Genomic DNA, 24,164 nt, shown 5'->3' with positions numbered 1-24,164 from the left:
TGCTTCCTACTGGTAGCCTCAGCCCTATACAGTCTCCTTGTGTTATGTGTTTGTGAATCAGTGTGTGTTTAATAAATTATTTTGTTTTTTTATGGAACCATGTCTCTGGCTGTCATACAAACCTTTAGTGCCTTAAGTTAAGGATACAGAGCTGAATTATATCTTTGGGTGCAAGCCCCATCGTGGCGTAGTCTGCAACCTACAAATTCTCCACAATGCCACACTATATTAATAGTTTTAGAAATTGTCTATAAGAATGATGGTTAGCGTTTAAGCATAAAAAAACGAATGAAACTGGGATCTAGACATACCCAAAAGGACAATATTAGAAGAAAGCAGAACAAATAAATGGTTCCCTTTTAATGATTTGTCTTCAAAGACATGTGATTGTCTTGACTCTTATCCAAATTCATTGTTCAAATAGTTTCAGGCAATTCAACTGAAATGATCCTACCGTAGGCCTACCGCCCATCTTACATAACAAAACATCACATGGAGTAAACAAGCTGCCCAGTCTCTCTTTTCAGGATGCCAGCAAGGGTCGCAAGAGGTTGAACCCAACGGAACGCTGATGTACAGTAACCAATCAGCCAAAATTCTGCCGCTATCCACGATATTCTGCAGCCAACAATGGGGGTCGCCATGACACCGAGACGGTTTTCTATTTCCGGCGAAGCTGCATTGTATCTGTTTTAACCGGTTTTAACGTGACGGTTTACGGTGCTTAACATATCATAACGCATATAAAAGTAAACTTTTCTATTTTATATCGGTTATATATGATGTAGTATATACATGCTGAGGGCAGAATTGTCAACATTTCGAAAGAAATCTAAGTTGAGGCATAATCTAGTTAGCTACGGAGAACGCACATGTTAACAGAATGAACGGAAGTTGAAAACAGTATCGTAACCATCGCAACGATACATATTTCCGGGTTAAGGAATGTGGATACAGCAGCAACACCAGCACTGTGCTTTTTAAGCGAACAGCTATGGGGGCTTGCTTTGCACCAAGTTATTTCCATGCAAACTGAAAATTGGACGAGGAGTTGTGTTGGATTAATCCATTTACAGTTAGCGGTTAGAGTAGCACCTGGAAATTATGCATTCATTCATCATGTCACAGGCAAAAAAAAAATGTTTGGGTGTGAGGTCTCTGTTAAAACAATTTTTCCCCTCTTAATCCCCCATAAATACCAGTAGGTCTAGTGAGGGAAATTAGTTTTATTTGTTATTCAAATATGATGAGGAAGACCCCAACAAATTTCCTTCCTTTCCTTCTCAAACTACGTTGAAACGGCATCTTTAACAGCCCAATTCCAGTTACAGGGCTTTAGCCCCGGATCTTTTGCAAACTAGTGATGCCTCTGCCCAAAAGGACAATATTAGAAGAAAGCAGAACAAATAAATGGATCACTTGATGACTTGTCTTCAAAGACATGTGATTGTCTTGGCTCTGTACCAGAAAGTTCATTATTCAAATAGTTTCAGGCAATCAAACTGAAATGTAAGATGAAACCATGCACACAAAATACTCGATCAGATGCACTAACAGTTTTTTCCAATTGCTAAAACACAGTATTTTTGCAAACTATACTGTTTTTTTTTTATCAAGATTCACACACAATTCACAAAACCACTCACCCAAACAGCAAAGTACCTCATACAGTATAGGCTATCCTGCAAATTGAAGCACTGCAGCCAAAACTACATAGTGTTATCAAAATCAAACTTTTGCACCACATGGCACACATATTACCATATCTTTGTCTAACCAACTACTATTAAGCATAATAAAGAGCACTCATCTTTACTACGCTTTACTAAAATAGTTCAAATTGAAGAAAGTTCTCCATGTGCATAGAAATGTTTGCAGATACACACGCATGCTGTTGAAATATATTTCACCAAACAAGTCAGTGCAACATATGCACATCAGATATATTTACATTGGAGTGAACAAAAATATGCTTACAAAAACCAGTAAACTGAAAGAGAAAACTGCACAAGAAATGTGCAGAACAAATATATAGAAAACATGTCTTCCATTTTTGTGGTAAAAAGAGATGCTCACCTTGGCCCCAGCCGTGGCGTGACTGGCTGGGGCACCTGCACCGCACACCGGCGACCCGGGTTCGATTCCTGCCCCGTGGTCCTTTCCGGATCCCACCCCAACGCTCTCTCCCACTCACTTCCTGTCTCTACTATTCTATCATTAAAGGCATAAAAGGCCAAAAAAAAAATATACTTAAAAAAAAAAAAAAGATACAACAATCTTTAAAAAAAAAAAAAAGAGATGCTCACCTAAGGTCTTTTCAAAGTCCTTTCTTTCTGATTGAGGTAAAAATTAACCATTGAGGTGGCGCATATATCGGTCAATTAGCTCATGTGGTATCATTTTGGTGCATTGAAATGGCAGACACCATCAATGGGTTATTTTTTCAGGTCATCCACCGGATGAATATAAAAACGTCATTATTGACTGCAAATGCAGACACCCACTCAGTTTCTGGGGCAGCCGTGGCCTACTGGTTAGGGCTTCGAGCTTGTAACTGGAGGGTTGCCAGTTCGATCCCCAACCAGTCCACGACTGAAGTGCCCTTGAGCAAGGCACCTACCTAACCCCTCACTGCTCCCCGAGCGCCGCTGGTTGGGTAGGCAGCTCACTGCTCTGGGTTAGTGATTCACCTCACTGTGTGTTCACTGTGTGCTGTGTGTGTTCACTAATTCGATTAAATGCAGAGACTGAATTTCCCTCACAGGATCAAAAAAGGATAAATTCTATTCTATTCAGTACCGATGAAATAGGGGTCGGTGAATAACTTTGACCGCGCGCCAGTTTTTTTTTCTAAGTCAATAGATGGCATTCCATAGGATAGGCTAATATTTAAACACCGCTCCGGGGATGACCTGTTAGTTAACAATGAGTCATTTCAGATATAAAAAGAGGACTCTGAGAAGTGACACAAGTCATCAGTCCTGTTGACAGAAAGACTGATAGCGGTTTGAATCTGGCGTGCAGTATGAATGTCCTCCCGATGTTCCTCCTCTTTCTCATCTCAGGTAAGACTGATCTCTTCTCTCTAGTCTAATCAACCTTCCCTTCTCTCTTTCAACTTTTATCTCTCATTGTCTAAAATGTTCAACCAGTAATGATCCATTATCAAAGTAACTATATAAAAAAATATATTTTGTAAACTTGATAGGCCCAGTTGCCTCAGAAGGTTGAACATCAGTGAGTGGGTTTACAAATCCACTGAATCAAAGGGACAGATAGATAGCTAGATAGATACTTTATTCATCCCGAGGGAAACTTTAGGCATCCAGTAGCCTATCACACAATCATAATACCACTAACACATACACACATATATCTCACATAGCCTACATAAAAAACACTCACAGAAATGTATAAAGTTAAAGGAGCATGTGAATTTTCCAGATATATCTGTTTTTGATTTGGAGACATCTAATGAGTGAATGTAATGTGTTGATTTGATTGGCAGGTGAAGTTGGAGTCACTCATGGGAGCTTTAATAGTAAGTTGACTAGGGTGATATGACATTACATTTAGCAGACACTTTTTTGAGGATTCTCAGAGATGGGTCATTCTGGTCATTCCAATTTCAGTTTCATAGCAGTATCCGAATCAGCCTTACTGTGCATTCAAGAATGACCAAAGCTGCAAAGTCGCTTTAGACGCTGGTAAAATGCAGCTGCTAATAAAATTCTGTCGCCCAAGTCGCTCATGACGTGAGAGATTTGAACGTTCGATTTTGTTTATGACATCCACACAAGCGAAGCACGCCTACATTCCAATTTGTTGTCAGTGTTTTGCAGCCGAAACGAGTCATAGCTAATTTGCATAAAGTTAAACTGTTTTTAACTTTTTTTGGTCGCTTTGGTCGCCCAAGTTTTGATGCTGGTCGCTGTGGTCGTTTTGAACGGGACAACTCACAATGCCATAGCCTACCACAGTAACCTACCGAAATCATAGAAGTTTAGGATAAGATAAGACACTTATCTTTTCTATGACGACAGAAATATTTTCCTTACACTTAGTTTTTTAACATTCATGTTATTTAATGAAAACATGTATACTTGAACTATGCGTGACTATTTTCCTAAAACCGAATGAAACCTAATTATGTTCACGCACTTTTTAAAGTGACAGGCACTCAATTAGACCAACAGTACACACCACCCCTGTAATGTCATTAAAGAGAAGTGTAATCAATATGAAGTATTCGAATTACTGAATATTTTGAGTAATTATGCAGATCCTAAAATGCAAGTGTATGAATTCAAATAAGCCATTTTCTGTGTGTGTGGAGGGTTGAGCAGAGACCAGGATTGCCACTGCTCTGAATGATCTGTATCCCTCTTAAGGAAATAAGGCTTTGCCTATATTTTTTTTAATGTAATAGACATGGTCACACTTTTTTAAAAACTATTTCAGCTTGTGTAGGCCTATTGTTTTCTTAACATATTGAACACACAATACCGATAATACCGAAAACCATGATAATTTTGATCACTATAACTGTGGAGTTATACCGTTAAATGGCAGTATAATGCATGGAACGGTTGAATATACATTGGCTGGTAAAAATGTTGAGTGGCTGGTAGATTTTAAAATCTACCTGCCACAGTGGCAGGTGGACAAAAAAAGTTAATTTCCATCCCTGGTATGTGCTTCTCTGTCTATGAGTGTGTGTGTGTGTGTTGTGTCTGCTTGTGTGTGTGTTTTATGTGTCTCTATGTGTATATGTTCACTGTGTTCTCTGATGTCACTGTCACTCCAATATCAGATCACACACAGGCACACACTCACACACACATGCGCACGCGTACACACACACACACACACACACACATACGCAGGCACACACTCACACACATGCACACATACACACACATGCACACACACACACACACACACAGGCACACACACAGATACACCCACAGAGAGAGAGAGAGAAAGAGAGAACACACACAGAATACACACAGCTAACACAGAACACACACAGACACAGAAAGAGAGAGAAAGAAACAGAACACACACAGAACATGCACATACACACATATACACACATGCAAACACACACACGGGCACACAGAAACGCACCCACGCACACACACACACAGGCTATAGTATATCACACACACACTCACTTCTCAGCTCCGGTGGTCTCACACAGTGCTGCATCTCACAAAACGTACTCAAATATGTGTGTGTGTGTGTGTGTGTGTGTGTGTGTGTGTGTGCATGCGTGTGGGCGTGTTTGTGTGTGCACTGTGCATCTGTGTGTGTGTGTGTGTGGTGTGTGTGTGTGTGTGTTTGTGCACTGTGCATCTGTGTGTGTGTGTGTGTGTGTGAGGTGTGTGTAGGTGTGTGATATCAGATCACACACACACACATACGCAGACACACACTCACACACACATACACGCATGCGCACACACACACACACACACACGTAGGCACACACACACACCACACACACACACACAGGCACACACACAGATACACAGAGAGAGAGAGAGAGAGAAAGAGAGAACACACACAGAATACACATAGATAACACAGAACACACAGAGACACAGAGACACAGAGAAAGATAACACACACAGAATACACATAGATAACACAGAACACAGAGACACAGAGAGAGAGAAAGATAACACACACAGAATACACACAGAACATGCACATACCCACCCACACACACACACAGGCTATAGTACATCACACACACACACTCACTTCTCAGCTCCGGTGGTCTCACACAGTGCTGCATCTCACAAAACGTACTCAAAGATGTGTGTGTGTGTGTGTGTGTGTGTGTGTGTGCACTGTGCATCTGTGTGTGTCTGTGGTGTGTGTGTGTGCACTGTGCATCTGTGTGTGTGTGTGTGTGTGTGAAATGTGTGTAGGTGTGTGTGTGTGTACTGTGCATCTGTGTGTGTGTGTGTGTGTGTGCATGCGTGTTTGTGCGTGTATTTGTGTAATTTGTTATATACATGTGTGTGCTGGTGCGTGTATGTGTCTGTGTATTTATGTGTGTGTGTGTGTGTGTGTGTGTGTCTGTGTGCCTGTGCTTGTCTGTGTGTGTGTGTGTGTGTGTGTGTTCCTGCATCTTTGTGTGTGCGTGTGTGTGTGTGTGTATGACCGTAGCATCCAGCACCCAGAGCAACCATTCTCTTTTAAAACATATATATTTGGAAACTAGTTGATTAAAGGTTTCTAATGGTGTCACTTATATGTTTCTAGGACAAAAACTAGCAGACATTGAGATGTTTGGAACAGTTTTTCAAATCCCCCAATCCCTTGGCTAGCTTCGCTAGCAGCGGTCATAATAAGGGGACACACACCCTTCTCTCCTCTGTACGTGCAATTACCCAGCCTGTTAGCCTAGCATAGCATAATTCACTGGATGTGGGTTATACCGATGGGGTCATTCCTATGACTATGAAAAAGTTGCATAGGGTCTCTTTAAACCGGGTAACTTGTAACTGTAACACATTACATTTCTAAAGTAACCTTCCCAACACTGCCTGTATTGCAAACTATGATAACACTGTTTCCTTTGCCGTTTCCAGGTAATCCCACTGTTAATGGAAATGCCAACGGTGCAGTTTGCGTCTTCCCTTTTAAGTACAAGGGCATTTCGTACTCAGAATGTACCAGCATCGACAGTAGAATGCCATGGTGTGCGACGACAGACAACTATGCCAGGGATAGGAAATGGGGAGTGTGTACAAGTACGGGTAAGACATCAACAGTTTTTTGTGTGTGTATTTCTTTAGTGGCTTTTGGGCCTTTATTGTATAAGACAGTGAAGAGACGGACAGGAAGCAAGTGGGAGAGAGAGAGATGACTCGGGTCAGAATTCAACTTCGTGCCAATTTGCCCTTGCACCCATCTTAACCTAGGCACCAGGGGATGTGGGGTAGACAGCAATGCTATGCAGGTCTGAACGCTTACCTGTATTGCAAACTATCATAACACTGTTCCCTTTGCCGTTTCCAGGTAATCCCACTGTTAATGGAAATGCCAACGGTGCAGTTTGCGTCTTCCCCTTTCAGCACAAGGGCAAGTGGTACTCAAAATGTATCAGCATCGGCCATAACAAGCCTTGGTGTGCGACGACAGACAACTATGCCAGGGATAAGAAGTGGGGAGAGTGTACAGTGAAGGGTAAGATATAAAAAAAAAATTCTGTGTATTTCTTTAGGGAGTTTTTGGCCTTTATTGTACAAGACAGTGAAGAGACGGACCGGAAGCAAGTGGGAGAGAGATGCGGTGGGAGAGAGAGAGAAAGATGACTCGGGTTAGAATCCAACCCTGTGCAGTAGAATTTCAATTCTACTTCCTTTAATTCAAATTCGAATTGGAATTCTACATCCTGTTTTTGACCTCAATTCGCTACTTGCACTACAGTCTCTTAGTACTGTCGTTTGATTTCCGTTGTGTGTTCGAACCTGCAGCTATTGCTATGGTAATTAGTGTCTACATGGACCCGGTTGAGTGTTGCACCTAGCGAGTCAACACGTTACGATAAAGAAGGATTTGTGCACGTTGAAATTTGTATTATTTGGGAAACAAGATATTCCGTGTCTTAGTGAGTATTTAAGGAGCAGAATGAAACAGAAGGTGCCGTTTCAATATAGTTAACGCTCCACCGAAAGTGAAACGACAGTACTAAGAGACTTTAGTGCAAGTAGCGAATTCAAATTCAAGAATTGAATTGGAATTTTGGAGTCATTCTCAATTCAATTCTGAATTTTGTGCAAGCCTGGTTACTATGCAGTTTGTTAGTGCTCACCTTCCTTTTCAACAAATGTAACATTTATGCTCAGTATATTTTTTACCGTGCATGATGTACGTATAACACTGTTTCCTACCGTGCATGATGTACAACACTATTTCTGACTGCGCAGCATGTATACACTGTTTTCCTTTGCCGTTTCCAGATAACAGCGATGCAGTTTGCGTCTTCCCTTTTAAGTACAAGGGCATTTCGTACTCAGAATGTACCAGCATCGACAGTAACATGCCATGGTGTGCGACGACAGACAACTATGAAAGGGATAGGAAATGGAGAGTGTGTACAAGCACGGGTAAGACATAAACAGTTTTTTTGTGTGTATTTTTTTAGGGGCTTTTTGGCCTTTATTGTATAAGACAGTGAAGAGACGGACAGGAAGCAAGTGGGAGGGAGAGAGATGACTCGGGTCAGAATTCAACTTCGTGCCTTTGCCCTTGCGCACATCTTAACCTAGGCACCAGAGGACGTGGGGTAGACAGCAATGCTATGCAGGTCTGAACGCTTACCTGTATTGCAAACTATCATAACACTGTTTCCTTTGCCGTTTCCAGGTAATCCCACTGTTAATGGAAATGCCAACGGTGCAGTTTGCGTCTTCCCCTTTCAGCACAAGGGCAAGTGGTACTCAAAATGTATCAGCATCGGCCATAACAAGCCTTGGTGTGCGACGACAGACAACTATGCCAGGGATAAGAAGTGGGGAGAGTGTACAGTGAAGGGTAAGATATAAAAAAAAAATTCTGTGTATTTCTTTAGGGAGTTTTTGGCCTTTATTGTACAAGACAGTGAAGAGACGGACCGGAAGCAAGTGGGAGAGAGATGCGATGGGAGAGAGAGAGAGAGAGATGACTCGGGTTAGAATCCAACCCTGTGCAGTAGAATTTCAATTCTACTTCCTTTAATTCAAATTGGAATTGGAATTCTACATCCTGTTTTTGACCTCAATTCGCTACTTGCACTACAGTCTCTTAGTACTGTCGTTTGATTTCCGTTGTGTGTTCGAACCTGCAGCTATTGCTATGGTAATTAGTGTCTACATGGACCCGGTTGAGTGTTGCACCTAGCGAGTCAACGCGTTACGATAAAGAAGGATTTGTGCACGTTGAATTTTGTATTATTTGGGAAACAAGATATTCCGTGTCTTAGTGAGTATTTAAGGAGCAGAATGAAACAGAAGGTGCCGTTTCAATATAGTTAACGCTCCACCGAAAGTGAAACGACAGTACTAAGAGACTTTAGTGCAAGTAGCGAATTCAAATTCAAGAATTGAATTGGAATTTTGGAGTCATTCTCAATTCAATTCTGAATTTTGCGCAAGCCTGGTTACTATGCAGTTTGTTAGTGCTCACCTTCCTTTTCAACAAATGTAACATTTATGCTCAGTATATTTTTTACTGTGCATGATGTACGTATAACACTGTTTCCTACCGTGCATGATGTACAACACTATTTCTGACTGCGCAGCATGTATACACTGTTTTCCTTTGCCGTTTCCAGATAACAGCGATGCAGTTTGCGTCTTCCCTTTTAAGTACAAGGGCATTTCGTACTCAGAATGTACCAGCATCGACAGTAACATGCCATGGTGTGCGACGACAGACAACTATGAAAGGGATAGGAAATGGAAAGTGTGTACAAGCACGGGTAAGACATAAACAGTTTTTTTGTGTGTATTTTTTTAGGGGCTTTTTGGCCTTTATTGTATAAGACAGTGAAGAGACGGACAGGAAGCAAGTGGGAGGGAGAGAGATGACTCGGGTCAGAATTCAACTTCGTGCCTTTGCCCTTGCGCACATCTTAACCTAGGCACCAGAGGATGTGGGGTAGACAGCAATGCTATGCAGGTCTGAACGCTTACCTGTATTGCAAACTATCATAACACTGTTTCCTTTGCCGTTTCCAGGTAATCCCACTGTTAATGGAAATGCCAACGGTGCAGTTTGCGTCTTCCCCTTTCAGCACAAGGGCAAGTGGTACTCAAAATGTATCAGCATCGGCCAAAACAAGCCTTGGTGTGCGACGACAGACAACTATGCCAGGGATAAGAAGTGGGGAGAGTGTACAGTGAAGGGTAAGATATAAAAAAAAAATTCTGTGTATTTCTTTAGGGAGTTTTTGGCCTTTATTGTACAAGACAGTGAAGAGACGGACCGGAAGCAAGTGGGAGAGAGATGCGGTGGGAGAGAGAGAGAAAGATGACTCGGGTTAGAATCCAACCCTGTGCAGTAGAATTTCAATTCTACTTCCTTTAATTCAAATTCGAATTGGAATTCTACATCCTGTTTTTGACCTCAATTTGCTACTTGCACTACAGTCTCTTAGTACTGTCGTTTGATTTCCGTTGTGTGTTCGAACCTGCAGCTATTGCTATGGTAATTAGTGTCTACATGGACCCGGTTGAGTGTTGCACCTAGCGAGTCAACACGTTACGATAAAGAAGGATTTGTGCACGTTGAAATTTGTATTATTTGGGAAACAAGATATTCCGTGTCTTAGTGAGTATTTAAGGAGCAGAATGAAACAGAAGGTGCCGTTTCAATATAGTTAACGCTCCACCGAAAGTGAAACGACAGTACTAAGAGACTTTAGTGCAAGTAGCGAATTCAAATTCAAGAATTGAATTGGAATTTTGGAGTCATTCTCAATTCAATTCTGAATTTTGCGCAAGCCTGGTTACTATGCAGTTTGTTAGTGCTCACCTTCCTTTTCAACAAATGTAACATTTATGCTCAGTATATTTTTTACTGTGCATGATGTACGTATAACACTGTTTCCTACCGTGCATGATGTACAACACTATTTCTGACTGCGCAGCATGTATACACTGTTTTCCTTTGCCGTTTCCAGATAACAGCGATGCAGTTTGCGTCTTCCCTTTTAAGTACAAGGGCATTTCGTACTCAGAATGTACCAGCATCGACAGTAACATGCCATGGTGTGCGACGACAGACAACTATGAAAGGGATAGGAAATGGAGAGTGTGTACAAGCACGGGTAAGACATAAACAGTTTTTTTGTGTGTATTTTTTTAGGGGCTTTTTGGCCTTTATTGTATAAGACAGTGAAGAGACGGACAGGAAGCAAGTGGGAGGGAGAGAGATGACTCGGGTCAGAATTCAACTTTGTGCCTTTGCCCTTGCGCACATCTTAACCTAGGCACCAGAGGACGTGGGGTAGACATCAATGCTATGCAGGTCTGAACGCTTACCTGTATTGCAAACTATCATAACACTGTTTCCTTTGCCGTTTCCAGGTAATCCCACTGTTAATGGAAATGCCAACGGTGCAGTTTGCGTCTTCCCCTTTCAGCACAAGGGCAAGTGGTACTCAAAATGTATCAGCATCGGCCATAACAAGCCTTGGTGTGCGACGACAGACAACTATGCCAGGGATAAGAAGTGGGGAGAGTGTACAGTGAAGGGTAAGATATAAAAAAAAAATTCTGTGTATTTCTTTAGGGAGTTTTTGGCCTTTATTGTACAAGACAGTGAAGAGACGGACCGGAAGCAAGTGGGAGAGAGATGCGGTGGGAGAGAGAGAGAAAGATGACTCGGGTTAGAATCCAACCCTGTGCAGTAGAATTTCAATTCTACTTCCTTTAATTCAAATTGGAATTGGAATTCTACATCCTGTTTTTGACCTCAATTCGCTACTTGCACTACAGTCTCTTAGTACTGTCGTTTGATTTCCGTTGTGTGTTCGAACCTGCAGCTATTGCTATGGTAATTAGTGTCTACATGGACCCGGTTGAGTGTTGCATCTAGCGAGTCAACACGTTACGATAAAGAAGGATTTGTGCACGTTGAAATTTGTATTATTTGGGAAACAAGATATTCCGTGTCTTAGTGAGTATTTAAGGAGCAGAATGAAACAGAAGGTGCCGTTTCAATATAGTTAACGCTCCACCGAAAGTGAAACGACAGTACTAAGAGACTTTAGTGCAAGTAGCGAATTCAAATTCAAGAATTGAATTGGAATTTTGGAGTCATTCTCAATTCAATTCTGAATTTTGCGCAAGCCTGGTTACTATGCAGTTTGTTAGTGCTCACCTTCCTTTTCAACAAATGTAACATTTATGCTCAGTATATTTTTTACTGTGCATGATGTACGTATAACACTGTTTCCTACCGTGCATGATGTACAACACTATTTCTGACTGCGCAGCATGTATACACTGTTTTCCTTTGCCGTTTCCAGATAACAGCGATGCAGTTTGCGTCTTCCCTTTTAAGTACAAGGGCATTTCGTACTCAGAATGTACCAGCATCGACAGTAACATGCCATGGTGTGCGACGACAGACAACTATGAAAGGGATAGGAAATGGAGAGTGTGTACAAGCACGGGTAAGACATAAACAGTTTTTTTGTGTGTATTTTTTTAGGGGCTTTTTGGCCTTTATTGTATAAGACAGTGAAGAGACGGACAGGAAGCAAGTGGGAGGGAGAGAGATGACTCGGGTCAGAATTCAACTTCGTGCCTTTGCCCTTGCGCACATCTTAACCTAGGCACCAGAGGACGTGGGGTAGACAGCAATGCTATGCAGGTCTGAACGCTTACCTGTATTGCAAACTATCATGACACTGTTTCCTTTGCCGTTTCCAGGTAATCCCACTGTTAATGGAAATGCCAACGGTGCAGTTTGCGTCTTCCCCTTTCAGCACAAGGGCAAGTGGTACTCAAAATGTATCAGCATCGGCCATAACAAGCCTTGGTGTGCGACGACAGACAACTATGCCAGGGATAAGAAGTGGGGAGAGTGTACAGTGAAGGGTAAGATATAAAAAAAAAATTCTGTGTATTTCTTTAGGGAGTTTTTGGCCTTTATTGTACAAGACAGTGAAGAGACGGACCGGAAGCAAGTGGGAGAGAGATGCGGTGGGAGAGAGAGAGAAAGATGACTCGGGTTAGAATCCAACCCTGTGCAGTAGAATTTCAATTCTACTTCCTTTAATTCAAATTGGAATTGGAATTCTACATCCTGTTTTTGACCTCAATTCGCTACTTGCACTACAGTCTCTTAGTACTGTCGTTTGATTTCCGTTGTGTGTTCGAACCTGCAGCTATTGCTATGGTAATTAGTGTCTACATGGACCCGGTTGAGTGTTGCACCTAGCGAGTCAACGCGTTACGATAAAGAAGGATTTGTGCACGTTGAAATTTGTATTATTTGGGAAACAAGATATTCCGTGTCTTAGTGAGTATTTAAGGAGCAGAATGAACCAGAAGGTGCCGTTTCAATATAGTTAACGCTCCACCGAAAGTGAAACGACAGTACTAAGAGACTTTAGTGCAAGTAGCGAATTCAAATTCAAGAATTGAATTGGAATTTTGGAGTCATTCTCAATTCAATTTTGAATTTTGCGCAAGCCTGGTTACTATGCAGTTTGTTAGTGCTCACCTTCCTTTTCAACAAATGTAACATTTATGCTCAGTATATTTTTTACTGTGCATGATGTACGTATAACACTGTTTCCTACCGTGCATGATGTACAACACTATTTCTGACTGCGCAGCATGTATACACTGTTTTCCTTTGCCGTTTCCAGATAACAGCGATGCAGTTTGCGTCTTCCCTTTTAAGTACAAGGGCATTTCGTACTCAGAATGTACCAGCATCGACAGTAACATGCCATGGTGTGCGACGACAGACAACTATGAAAGGGATAGGAAATGGAAAGTGTGTACAAGCACGGGTAAGACATAAACAGTTTTTTTGTGTGTATTTTTTTAGGGGCTTTTTGGCCTTTATTGTATAAGACAGTGAAGAGACGGACAGGAAGCAAGTGGGAGGGAGAGAGATGACTCGGGTCAGAATTCAACTTCGTGCCTTTGCCCTTGCGCACATCTTAACCTAGGCACCAGAGGACGTGGGGTAGACAGCAATGCTATGCAGGTCTGAACGCTTACCTGTATTGCAAACTATCATAACACTGTTTCCTTTGCCATTTCCAGGTAATCCCACTGTTAATGGAAATGCCAACGGTGCAGTTTGCGTCTTCCCCTTTCAGCACAAGGGCAAGTGGTACTCAAAATGTATCAGCATCGGCCATAACAAGCCTTGGTGTGCGACGACAGACAACTATGCCAGGGATAAGAAGTGGGGAGAGTGTACAGTGAAGGGTAAGATATAAAAAAAAAATTCTGTGTATTTCTTTAGGGAGTTTTTGGCCTTTATTGTACAAGACAGTGAAGAGACGGACCGGAAGCAAGTGGGAGAGAGATGCGATGGGAGAGAGAGAGAGAGAGATGACTCGGGTTAGAATCCAACCCTGTGCAGTAGAATTTCAATTCTACTTCCTTTAATTCAAATTGGAATTGGAATTCTACATCCTGTTTTTGACCTCAATTCGCTACTTGCACTACAGTCTCTTAGTACTGTCGTTTGATTTCCGTTGTGTGTTCGAACCTGCAGCTATTGCTATGGTAATTAGTGTCTACATGGACCCGGTTGAGTGTTGCACCTAGCGAGTCAACGCGTTACGATAAAGAAGGATTTGTGCAAGTTGAATTTTGTATTATTTGGGAAACAAGATATTCCGTGTCTTAGTGAGTATTTAAGGAGCAGAATGAAACAGAAGGTGCCGTTTCAATATAGTTAACGCTCCACCGAAAGTGAAACGACAGTACTAAGAGACTTTAGTGCAAGTAGCGAATTCAAATTCAAGAATTGAATTGGAATTTTGGAGTCATTCTCAATTCAATTCTGAATTTTGCGCAAGCCTGGTTACTATGCAGTTTGTTAGTGCTCACCTTCCTTTTCAACAAATGTAACATTTATGCTCAGTATATTTTTTACTGTGCATGATGTACGTATAACACTGTTTCCTACCGTGCATGATGTACAACACTATTTCTGACTGCGCAGCATGTATACACTGTTTTCCTTTGCCGTTTCCAGATAACAGCGATGCAGTTTGCGTCTTCCCTTTTAAGTACAAGGGCATTTCGTACTCAGAATGTACCAGCATCGACAGTAACATGCCATGGTGTGCGACGACAGACAACTATGAAAGGGATAGGAAATGGAGAGTGTGTACAAGCACGGGTAAGACATAAACAGTTTTTTTGTGTGTATTTTTTTAGGGGCTTTTTGGCCTTTATTGTATAAGACAGTGAAGAGACGGACAGGAAGCAAGTGGGAGGGAGAGAGATGACTCGGGTCAGAATTCAACTTTGTGCCTTTGCCCTTGCGCACATCTTAACCTAGGCACCAGAGGACGTGGGGTAGACAGCAATGCTATGCAGGTCTGAACGCTTACCTGTATTGCAAACTATCATAACACTGTTTCCTTTGCCGTTTCCAGGTAATCCCACTGTTAATGGAAATGCCAACGGTGCAGTTTGCGTCTTCCCCTTTCAGCACAAGGGCAAGTGGTACTCAAAATGTATCAGCATCGGCCATAACAAGCCTTGGTGTGCGACGACAGACAACTATGCCAGGGATAAGAAGTGGGGAGAGTGTACAGTGAAGGGTAAGATATAAAAAAAAAATTCTGTGTATTTCTTTAGGGAGTTTTTGGCCTTTATTGTACAAGACAGTGAAGAGACGGACCGGAAGCAAGTGGGAGAGAGATGCGGTGGGAGAGAGAGAGAAAGATGACTCGGGTTAGAATCCAACCCTGTGCAGTAGAATTTCAATTCTACTTCCTTTAATTCAAATTGGAATTGGAATTCTACATCCTGTTTTTGACCTCAATTCGCTACTTGCACTACAGTCTCTTAGTACTGTCGTTTGATTTCCGTTGTGTGTTCGAACCTGCAGCTATTGCTATGGTAATTAGTGTCTACATGGACCCGGTTGAGTGTTGCATCTAGCGAGTCAACACGTTACGATAAAGAAGGATTTGTGCACGTTGAAATTTGTATTATTTGGGAAACAAGATATTCCGTGTCTTAGTGAGTATTTAAGGAGCAGAATGAACCAGAAGGTGCCGTTTCAATATAGTTAACGCTCCACCGAAAGTGAAACGACAGTACTAAGAGACTTTAGTGCAAGTAGCGAATTCAAATTCAAGAATTGAATTGGAATTTTGGAGTCATTCTCAATTCAATTTTGAATTTTGCGCAAGCCTGGTTACTATGCAGTTTGTTAGTGCTCACCTTCCTTTTCAACAAATGTAACATTTATGCTCAGTATATTTTTTACTGTGCATGATGTACGTATAACACTGTTTCCTACCGTGCATGATGTACAACACTATTTCTGACTGCGCAGCATGTATACACTGTTTTCCTTTGCCGTTTCCAGATAACAGCGATGCAGTTTGCGTCTTCCCTTTTAAGTACAAGGGCATTTCGTACTCAGAATGTACCAGCATCGACAGTAACATGCCATGGTGTGCGACGACAGACAACTATGAAAGGGATAGGAAATGGAAAGTGTGTACAAGCACGGGTAAGACATAAACAGTTTTTTTGTGTGTATTTTTTTAGGGGCTTTTTGGCCTTTATTGTATAAGACAGTGAAGAGACGGACAGGAAGCAAGTGGGAGGGAGAGAGATGACTCGGGTCAGAATTCAACTTCGTGCCTTTGCCCTTGCGCACATCTTAACCTAGGCACCAGAGGACGTGGGGTAGACAGCAATGCTATGCAGGTCTGAACGCTTACCTGTATTGCAAACTATCATAACACTGTTTCCTTTGCCATTTCCAGGTAATCCCACTGTTAATGGAAATGCCAACGGTGCAGTTTGCGTCTTCCCCTTTCAGCACAAGGGCAAGTGGTACTCAAAATGTATCAGCATCGGCCATAACAAGCCTTGGTGTGCGACGACAGACAACTATGCCAGGGATAAGAAGTGGGGAGAGTGTACAGTGAAGGGTAAGATATAAAAAAAAAATTCTGTGTATTTCTTTAGGGAGTTTTTGGCCTTTATTGTACAAGACAGTGAAGAGACGGACCGGAAGCAAGTGGGAGAGAGATGCGGTGGGAGAGAGAGAGAAAGATGACTCGGGTTAAAATCCAACCCTGTGCAGTAGAATTTCAATTCTACTTCCTTTAATTCAAATTGGAATTGGAATTCTACATCCTGTTTTTGACCTCAATTCGCTACTTGCACTACAGTCTCTTAGTACTGTCGTTTGATTTCCGTTGTGTGTTCGAACCTGCAGCTATTGCTATGGTAATTAGTGTCTACATGGACCCGGTTGAGTGTTGCACCTAGCGAGTCAACACGTTACGATAAAGAAGGATTTGTGCACGTTGAAATTTGTATTATTTGGGAAACAAGATATTCCGTGTCTTAGTATTCCGAGTATTTAAGGAGCAGAATGAAACAGAAGGTGCCGTTTCAATATAGTTAACGCTCCACCGAAAGTGAAACGACAGTACTAAGAGACTTTAGTGCAAGTAGCGAATTCAAATTCAAGAATTGAATTGGAATTTTGGAGTCATTCTCAATTCAATTCTGAATTTTGCGCAAGCCTGGTTACTATGCAGTTTGTTAGTGCTCACCTTCCTTTTCAACAAATGTAACATTTATGCTCAGTATATTTTTTACTGTGCATGATGTACGTATAACACTGTTTCCTACCGTGCATGATGTACAACACTATTTCTGACTGCGCAGCATGTATACACTGTTTTCCTTTGCCGTTTCCAGATAACAGCGATGCAGTTTGCGTCTTCCCTTTTAAGTACAAGGGCATTTCGTACTCAGAATGTACCAGCATTGACCATAACATGCCATGGTGTGCGACGACAGACAACTATGAAAGGGATAGGAAATGGAGAGTGTGTACAAGTACGGGTAAGACATCAACTGTTTTTTATGGGCTTTTTGGCCTTTATTGTATAAGACATCACTCAATTACAATGACATTACTCAATAGTTCAATACTCAACATAACGTAGGTTACGAATGTAACTATGGATCTGTGAGACCGAGGGATGACCGTCACTACGGTCTAAAAAAGGAATGATCACCTTCGTTCTGCCTATCACCGAGACCATATGTCAAAATAGTCATGTCCATGACCTCCGGAAGCAGAACGACTTGCGTTAATAAATAGCAGAGAATGCTCCCGGGTCAGTCTCCTATCCCTGAACGCCTCAGAATGGTCCGAGCGACAAGGATAGTGACGGTCATCCCTCGGTCTCACAGATCCATAGTTACATTCGTAACCTACGATCTGTTTCGACCTCACTCTGACCGTCACTACGGTCTAAAAAGGGATGACACATACCAAAAGGGTCGCGAGGAACCCAGAATCAATTATTAAAACCTCGCTCGGTCACGGACATGAGGGCGGCATCGCCGACTGGAGGCGGGCGAGTGACATCCACCCTGTAAAAACGGGTAAAAGTGCATGCCGTCGACCATGAGGCCGCTGCACAGATATCGTCTGCTGCTACACCCCTAAGGGCAGCCCAAGACGTAGCCATACTCCTGGTAGAGTGAGCCCTCATACCAGAAGGAATCAGTATTCCCTGCGCCGTGTAAGCATGGGAAATAACCTCCACCAGCCAATGCGAGAGTCTCTGCTTGGAGAGTGGAAGCCCCTGCCTTGCTGCACCGTAACAGATAAAAGCTGAGAGTGCGCTTTCCGCAAGGACTGAGTACGGGCCAGTTAGGCCCTTAAGGCCCTGACTGGGCACAGGGTCAGCAACTTGTAGTGCTGTGCCTGTGAGGTGGAAGAAGGCTGGAATTGAGTCACCTCCAGGACCTGGTTAATGGACTGCGGGTTAAGAACCTTTGGCAGGAAAGCTGGATTCGGCCAAAGTGACACGCTAGCACCTCCTGCCTGCCACCTAAGGCAGTCGTCACCAACGGAGAGAGCACACAGCTCACTGACACGTTTCGCAGAACAGAGCGCCAAGAGAAAGGCAGTCTTAAGCGACAAGGAACGCAAATCTGCATCTAAAATAGGCTCATACGGGCCTACAGTAAGTGACGTTAAAACCGTGGGCAGATCCCAGCCCGGTGCCCGCAAAGTGCGACCTGGACGCAACCGGCGGGCTCCCTTCAAGAACTGGCAAACCAAGGGATGCCTACCAAGGGGACCATTGTCCACACCCTGGTGAAAGGCCAAAATGGCCGAAGCATAGACTTTCACAGCACTGGCCGCCTTGCCTTGATCCAATTCGGACTGCAAGAAACGCAAAACGTGTGGCACGGGGCAAGCCGCTGGCTCGAGGCCCATGCCAGCACACCAATCTGAAAGATCCCCCACCTGAGTGCATAGCAAGCTCTAGTGGATGGAGCCCTGGCGTTATTTAGTGTGTCCTGAACAGACACATCTACCTGCCCAACGACGGGTTGAGTTGATTGGAGGCACCTCTGGGACCTTGTTCCCCTTTGGTGACTGACACAGTACTCACAAGAAGGTGTTGGTGTTGCAACACCGGCAGGAATCTCTGCAAGGCAAGATGGATGGCCTTCAGTTCGAGGACGTTGATGTGCTCCAACGTCCATGGGGGCTGGCACATGCCCCTCACCGTCAGGGACACGTCTGTCGAAATGACCGGTCTCCTGTGGGGAAGGCCCCCCAGTGGGACACCTCTGAGAAAGAACTCCCTGTCCCTCAAAGGGTGCAGGGCTCGAATGCAAGCCCGGGACACATGCAGCATCACCTGCCTGTTGCCCTTCGGGTGAAGACAGAAGGCATTGAACCAGCACTGCAGGGGGCATGCCCTCAGCAGGCCAAGAGGAACTACTGCTGCTGCTGCAGACGTCAAACCCAGCAGCTTCTGGACCCTGTGAGCGGTCACAAGACCGACCAAACTGAAATGACCCAGCATGCCGAGCAAGCGGTCTGCTCTCCACGGAGTGAGAGACGCCGCCATGCCGACTGAGTCGAGAAGGACACCAAGGAACTTCGCCTGTTGGCGGGGTTGCAGGTCGGCCTTCATATGGTTGACTGAAGTCCAAGAATTAAATGTGGGCCATCTTGAAGGGCAGCACCTTGAGATAACAATTCAAGGGCCTGAGGCTGAGAACGGGCCGAAGACCGCCGTCCCTCTCGGGAAGAATAAAAGAACCCAGAAGCAACTCTTGAACCTCTTTGGCAAATACTGACATTAAAAAAGGGGTCTTGTAGGACGTTACCTTGACCCCTGAAAACACAGGGGGGCGCCATCGAAATTGCAATCGGCAACCACGAGCCACCGTGGCTACGACCCAAGGGTCTGGGACAATCCCCTCCCAGGAGGTCTGTGACAACTGGGAAGGACAATCGATGGGCACCCATGGAATGCTATGCGGGAATGCTATGTGGGACCGCCACCGCGGCCCGCACCCCTACCTGTGCCTCGCCATTGACCCCCTCTACCCCTGGAATGGGAATATGGGGCCGATCTCTGGTCAGGTGGATGAAATTGCCAGTCACCAGAGGCCTGTGGGATATAACCCCTCGGCGAAGGCCAGGCCGGCAGCCGCGGCCTATAACCGCCTACAGACGGTTGATCAACGCTGACCGTTGAGGCAGGCCTACGGCACACATGCTGGACAGCTTCCCTCGACGCTGCAGCACGTTCAGCGCGGTTGAGCACCTCCTGGGATCCTGGGTGGAAAACATGCCCAGGGACAACTGGGAGATTCAGCAGCTCCCGCTTGATAGGCTCTGGCAGGGAGGTCTGTGCCAGCCAAACCTGCCTGCGGCACAACACCGCGGAACCCATAGCATCTCCCACATCACGTGTCAGCTGGGCGTGGGATGACAGAGCTGCATCCAGCAGGGCCCTGGCGTCCTGGTCCATTGACTGGTCCTGGTCCATTGACTGCTCGACCGGTGGCATGTCCCCGAGTCCAGTCTTCACGGGGTACGTGGCCGTTGCTAGCTGGCGGCAGCCTGCATTGAACTGCGGGCGCTGCGTCAACTTACCCCATGACGACCTCAGCATTGCCGTGTAGTCAGGCGGCACCGGCACGGGGGGTGGTGGGGTAGCACAAGGGATGCCCTCCCAGACACCTACCATGGGAGCCGGAGCAGGTGTGGGCGCCTCAAGGCCCATGATGTTCGCAGCGCTCAGCACCCGTGCCATCAGGGAGCTGACGGGGACCTCCCCCGCCCCCACGGAGCTGTCACCCAGCACTGCAGAGCCCGTCTGCAGATCGCCCCTGAGGTCGTCTCCTGTGTGGTCTGACTCTGTTCGGGGAGCATAGAGGGATAGCACATCCGCATCGCCCCGTTCCTCCTCCTCACCATGGCTCTCAGGCCTGGATGAGAGGGTGCCCTCCTGGCCAGGGGGCAGGGTGTCTTGAGAAGAGGCCTGGCGATCTACCAGCCGGTCCATCTTCTGTGCCAGAGCCTGGAGAGCAGAGAGGATCTGGAGCGACTCCGCGCTACCACCCTCGGTCACTGCAGCCGTCGCCAGATGCTCAGCAGGACGCTCAGCCGGACGCTCAGCCGGACGCTCAGCCGGAGTGGGTGCAGCTCTCTGGGACGGCCTGTGGGGGGACCCACGCCGTCGGTCCCGCTTGTGAGTGTGCTTACGGCCATGCCCGCTGAAAGGGAGTGGCTGGACAGGGGAACGTCGCCTCTCCTGTCGGCCCTCATGCACGTGGCCGCATATCAGGGCGGCCCGGCGTTGTCTCTCACCCCTGGAGAGGTCGCAGGCGGCGCTGCAGGGGTGGTCGACGTCCTCCAGGACGTGTGCAGCCCCAAGACACATGGGGCACTCCCTGTGTCCATCACTGGCACTCATGGAGGCGCTGCAGATCCTGCAGCAGTGTGAAGCCATCGCAGGCCCAAGAAGCCTAGGCGGTGTTGATGCCTGGAGCGCTCCTCGATTAGTCCACCAGGGTATTCCGGTGGCCCACACCAGCGCACGAATGCACCTAGCAGGTGTACACTAGCCCCACCGTCTGCGAACAGCGGTCTAGGGTGCCACAGAACCAGAGAGGTGGCCCGCACCAGCGCACGAATGCACCTAGCAGGCGCACACTAGCCCCACCAGCTGCGAAGAGGGGTATAGGGCGTGGCAGGGGAGGCGACACAGAGGAGCACTGCAGCGATCAAACAAGAAGCACACAGTAACAGCACAAAATAAAGCCAAAAAACAGGCTATACAACAACAGAGAACACCCCAGAAATAAATCCAGGTACACCCAAATAATAAACCACTGCACAAGCAGGCTATAGTAACAGAAAATATTACAGCAACGTGATTACTTACCGTGCTACAATAAATAATAAACTCCTCCCTGCACAAGCAGGCTAGAGTAACACAATATGACAGCAACGGAATTTACTTACCGTGCAACCAACAATAAACCTCTCACTGCACTAAGCAGGCTAGAGTAACATAAAATATGACAGCAACGGTATTACTAACCGTGCAACAATATAAACACTAAACCTCTCACTGCACAAGCAGGCTAGAGGAACACAAAATGGCACATCGACGTAATTACTTACCGTGCAACAATGTAAACAATAAACCTCTCACTGCACAAGCAGGCTAGAGTGACACAATATTACAACAACGTAACTACTTACCGTGTAATAATAAACAAACAATAAACTACAGCGCTAGGTGGCCTGCAGCAAACTGACAGGCCAACACAAAATCCGGCTGCCCAATGCAGTAACACAATAGATAACAGGCAGACTTACGAAAAACTTCGGCTGCAACGACAACAAAGCACAGAAGACCGCACGGCGGCCCACACCAGTGCGCGCACGCACCTAGTGGGCTCGCACAAAGCCCACGGCTGCGAACAGGCGTCTAGGCGCAGTATAAACAACACAAAATAGCCCGGAAACTAGCGCTCAAAACAACAATCTAAGCTAAACAAAGAGCTAGCTTAGCTGAAAGGAAAAACACACTACTCCAATCCTCGGGGGCAAAATATGCACCCGTACCACGTAGGTAGCGAATTACGTTAGTAGTGTAAAGTCTTACCTTTCGGAGTCTCTTCAATACTCACAACACAGGTCTCTGAGGCGAGAAGGAGAAAGAGACTGACCCGGGAGCATTCTCTGCTATTTATTAACGCAAGTCGTTCTGCTTCCGGAGGTCATGGACATGACTATTTTGACATATGGTCTCGGTGATAGGCAGAACGAAGGTGATCATTCCTTTTTTAGACCGTAGTGACGGTCAGAGTGAGGTCGAAACAGATCCATTTCTACAAGAACCTAGTCCTAGTGAGTATTGAAATGTCCGGGTGCAGCTACTGTTTCATAGATCCCAATGAAGCATCTCAGTAATGCAGCTCATGTATCTGGTGTCTCTGGTTGTACAGTATGTCGAGGGCTGAGAAGCAAAGGGGCGTAAGTGACATTTCACCAACTTTACAGGAGAGCCAAAACAAATCTAACAGCTTCTACAGTATGTTCACAGTTAAAGACCTTTGTTTTTTTTTGAATAACTTTATATTTATAGATATTTTACTTCTATAATTGTTTCAGTTAGAACGAGCTGATCAAGAGCTTTCAGGTGATATGTATAACTCAATTTTGACCAAAATGTCACTTACGTCCCTTTGCTTTGCTTATCACCTGTCACGATTCCACACTTTGTAAAAGTAATATGGTTTAGAATTAATTTGAGCACTTGTAGTGTTAAATGATGTCCTTTTGATCTGAACAGAGTAACAAGCTCTACATACACAACTTTTTTTTACACAATTTTACACAAAACTGTCATTTTAACACTTAATTTAACAACATGGGACAACATCAATAGTGTTACAATCTACCCTTAAGGAGTGAACACACACAAATCTACAGTTTCACTCTTAGTGAAGGCGCATACGTGTATACTGACAGTGCATTATTTTGTGAGAAAAAAAACATCTTTTGGCACAAACCCTCTCTTCTGTCATTCCCAGACTCACCAGACTCAGATTACTGTGACTAGAGATGCATGGATGTAGATCCCTAGCATCACTCCCCCCCTGCATCATGGCCACTTCTCAAAAAGCCCGCGATGAGGGGCGGCGAACACCACAGAGCTTACACTCATATGTCACCATGGATACCCACGAATCACGATGCTGCCATGCAGAGCTCACATCTTCTTCTCTCTCTTTCCAACTCATGAACTCTCGCTCTCTTTCTAAACTCCAACTCATGAACTCCTCTTTCCAACATCCTCTCTCTCTTTCCAAACTCCAACTCATGAACTCCTCTTTCCAACATCCTCTCTCTCTTTCCAAACTCCAACTCATGAACTCCTCTTTCCAACATCCTCTCTCTCTTTCCAAACTCCAACTCATGAACTCTTCTTTCCAACATCCTCTCTTTTTCCAAACTCCAACTCATGAACTCCTCTTTCCAACATCCTCTCTTCCACATCCTCTCTCTCTCCAAACTCCAACTCATGAACTGCTCTCCCACTCTGCACTCCCAAGGCTTTAATAAAGTGGCCAGTTATTCTGCTG

General features: G+C 44.8%; 1 protein-coding gene across 1 annotated transcript; it reads left to right on the top strand.

The window, feature by feature from the left end:
• The first annotated feature begins 2,986 nt into the window (after positions 1–2,986).
• Positions 2,987–24,164, top strand: LOC134069825 (uncharacterized). Its single transcript, XM_062525935.1, has 20 exons — positions 2,987–3,065; positions 3,509–3,541; positions 6,606–6,773; positions 7,036–7,203; positions 7,980–8,126; positions 8,386–8,553; positions 9,332–9,478; positions 9,738–9,905; positions 10,682–10,828; positions 11,088–11,255; positions 12,032–12,178; positions 12,438–12,605; positions 13,382–13,528; positions 13,788–13,955; positions 14,734–14,880; positions 15,140–15,307; positions 16,084–16,230; positions 16,490–16,657; positions 17,439–17,585; positions 23,613–24,164. The coding sequence occupies exons 1-20, from the start codon at positions 3,026–3,028 to the stop codon at positions 23,639–23,641; spliced, it is 2,790 nt and encodes a 929-aa protein (XP_062381919.1). The 5' UTR covers positions 2,987–3,025; the 3' UTR covers positions 23,642–24,164.

This window comes from Sardina pilchardus, chromosome 22 (genome assembly GCF_963854185.1).
Source record: "Sardina pilchardus chromosome 22, fSarPil1.1, whole genome shotgun sequence".
Lineage (NCBI taxonomy): Eukaryota > Metazoa > Chordata > Actinopteri > Clupeiformes > Clupeidae > Sardina > Sardina pilchardus.
Note: the sequence above shows the minus strand (reverse complement) of the source record. Positions and strands in the feature narration are given on the sequence as shown.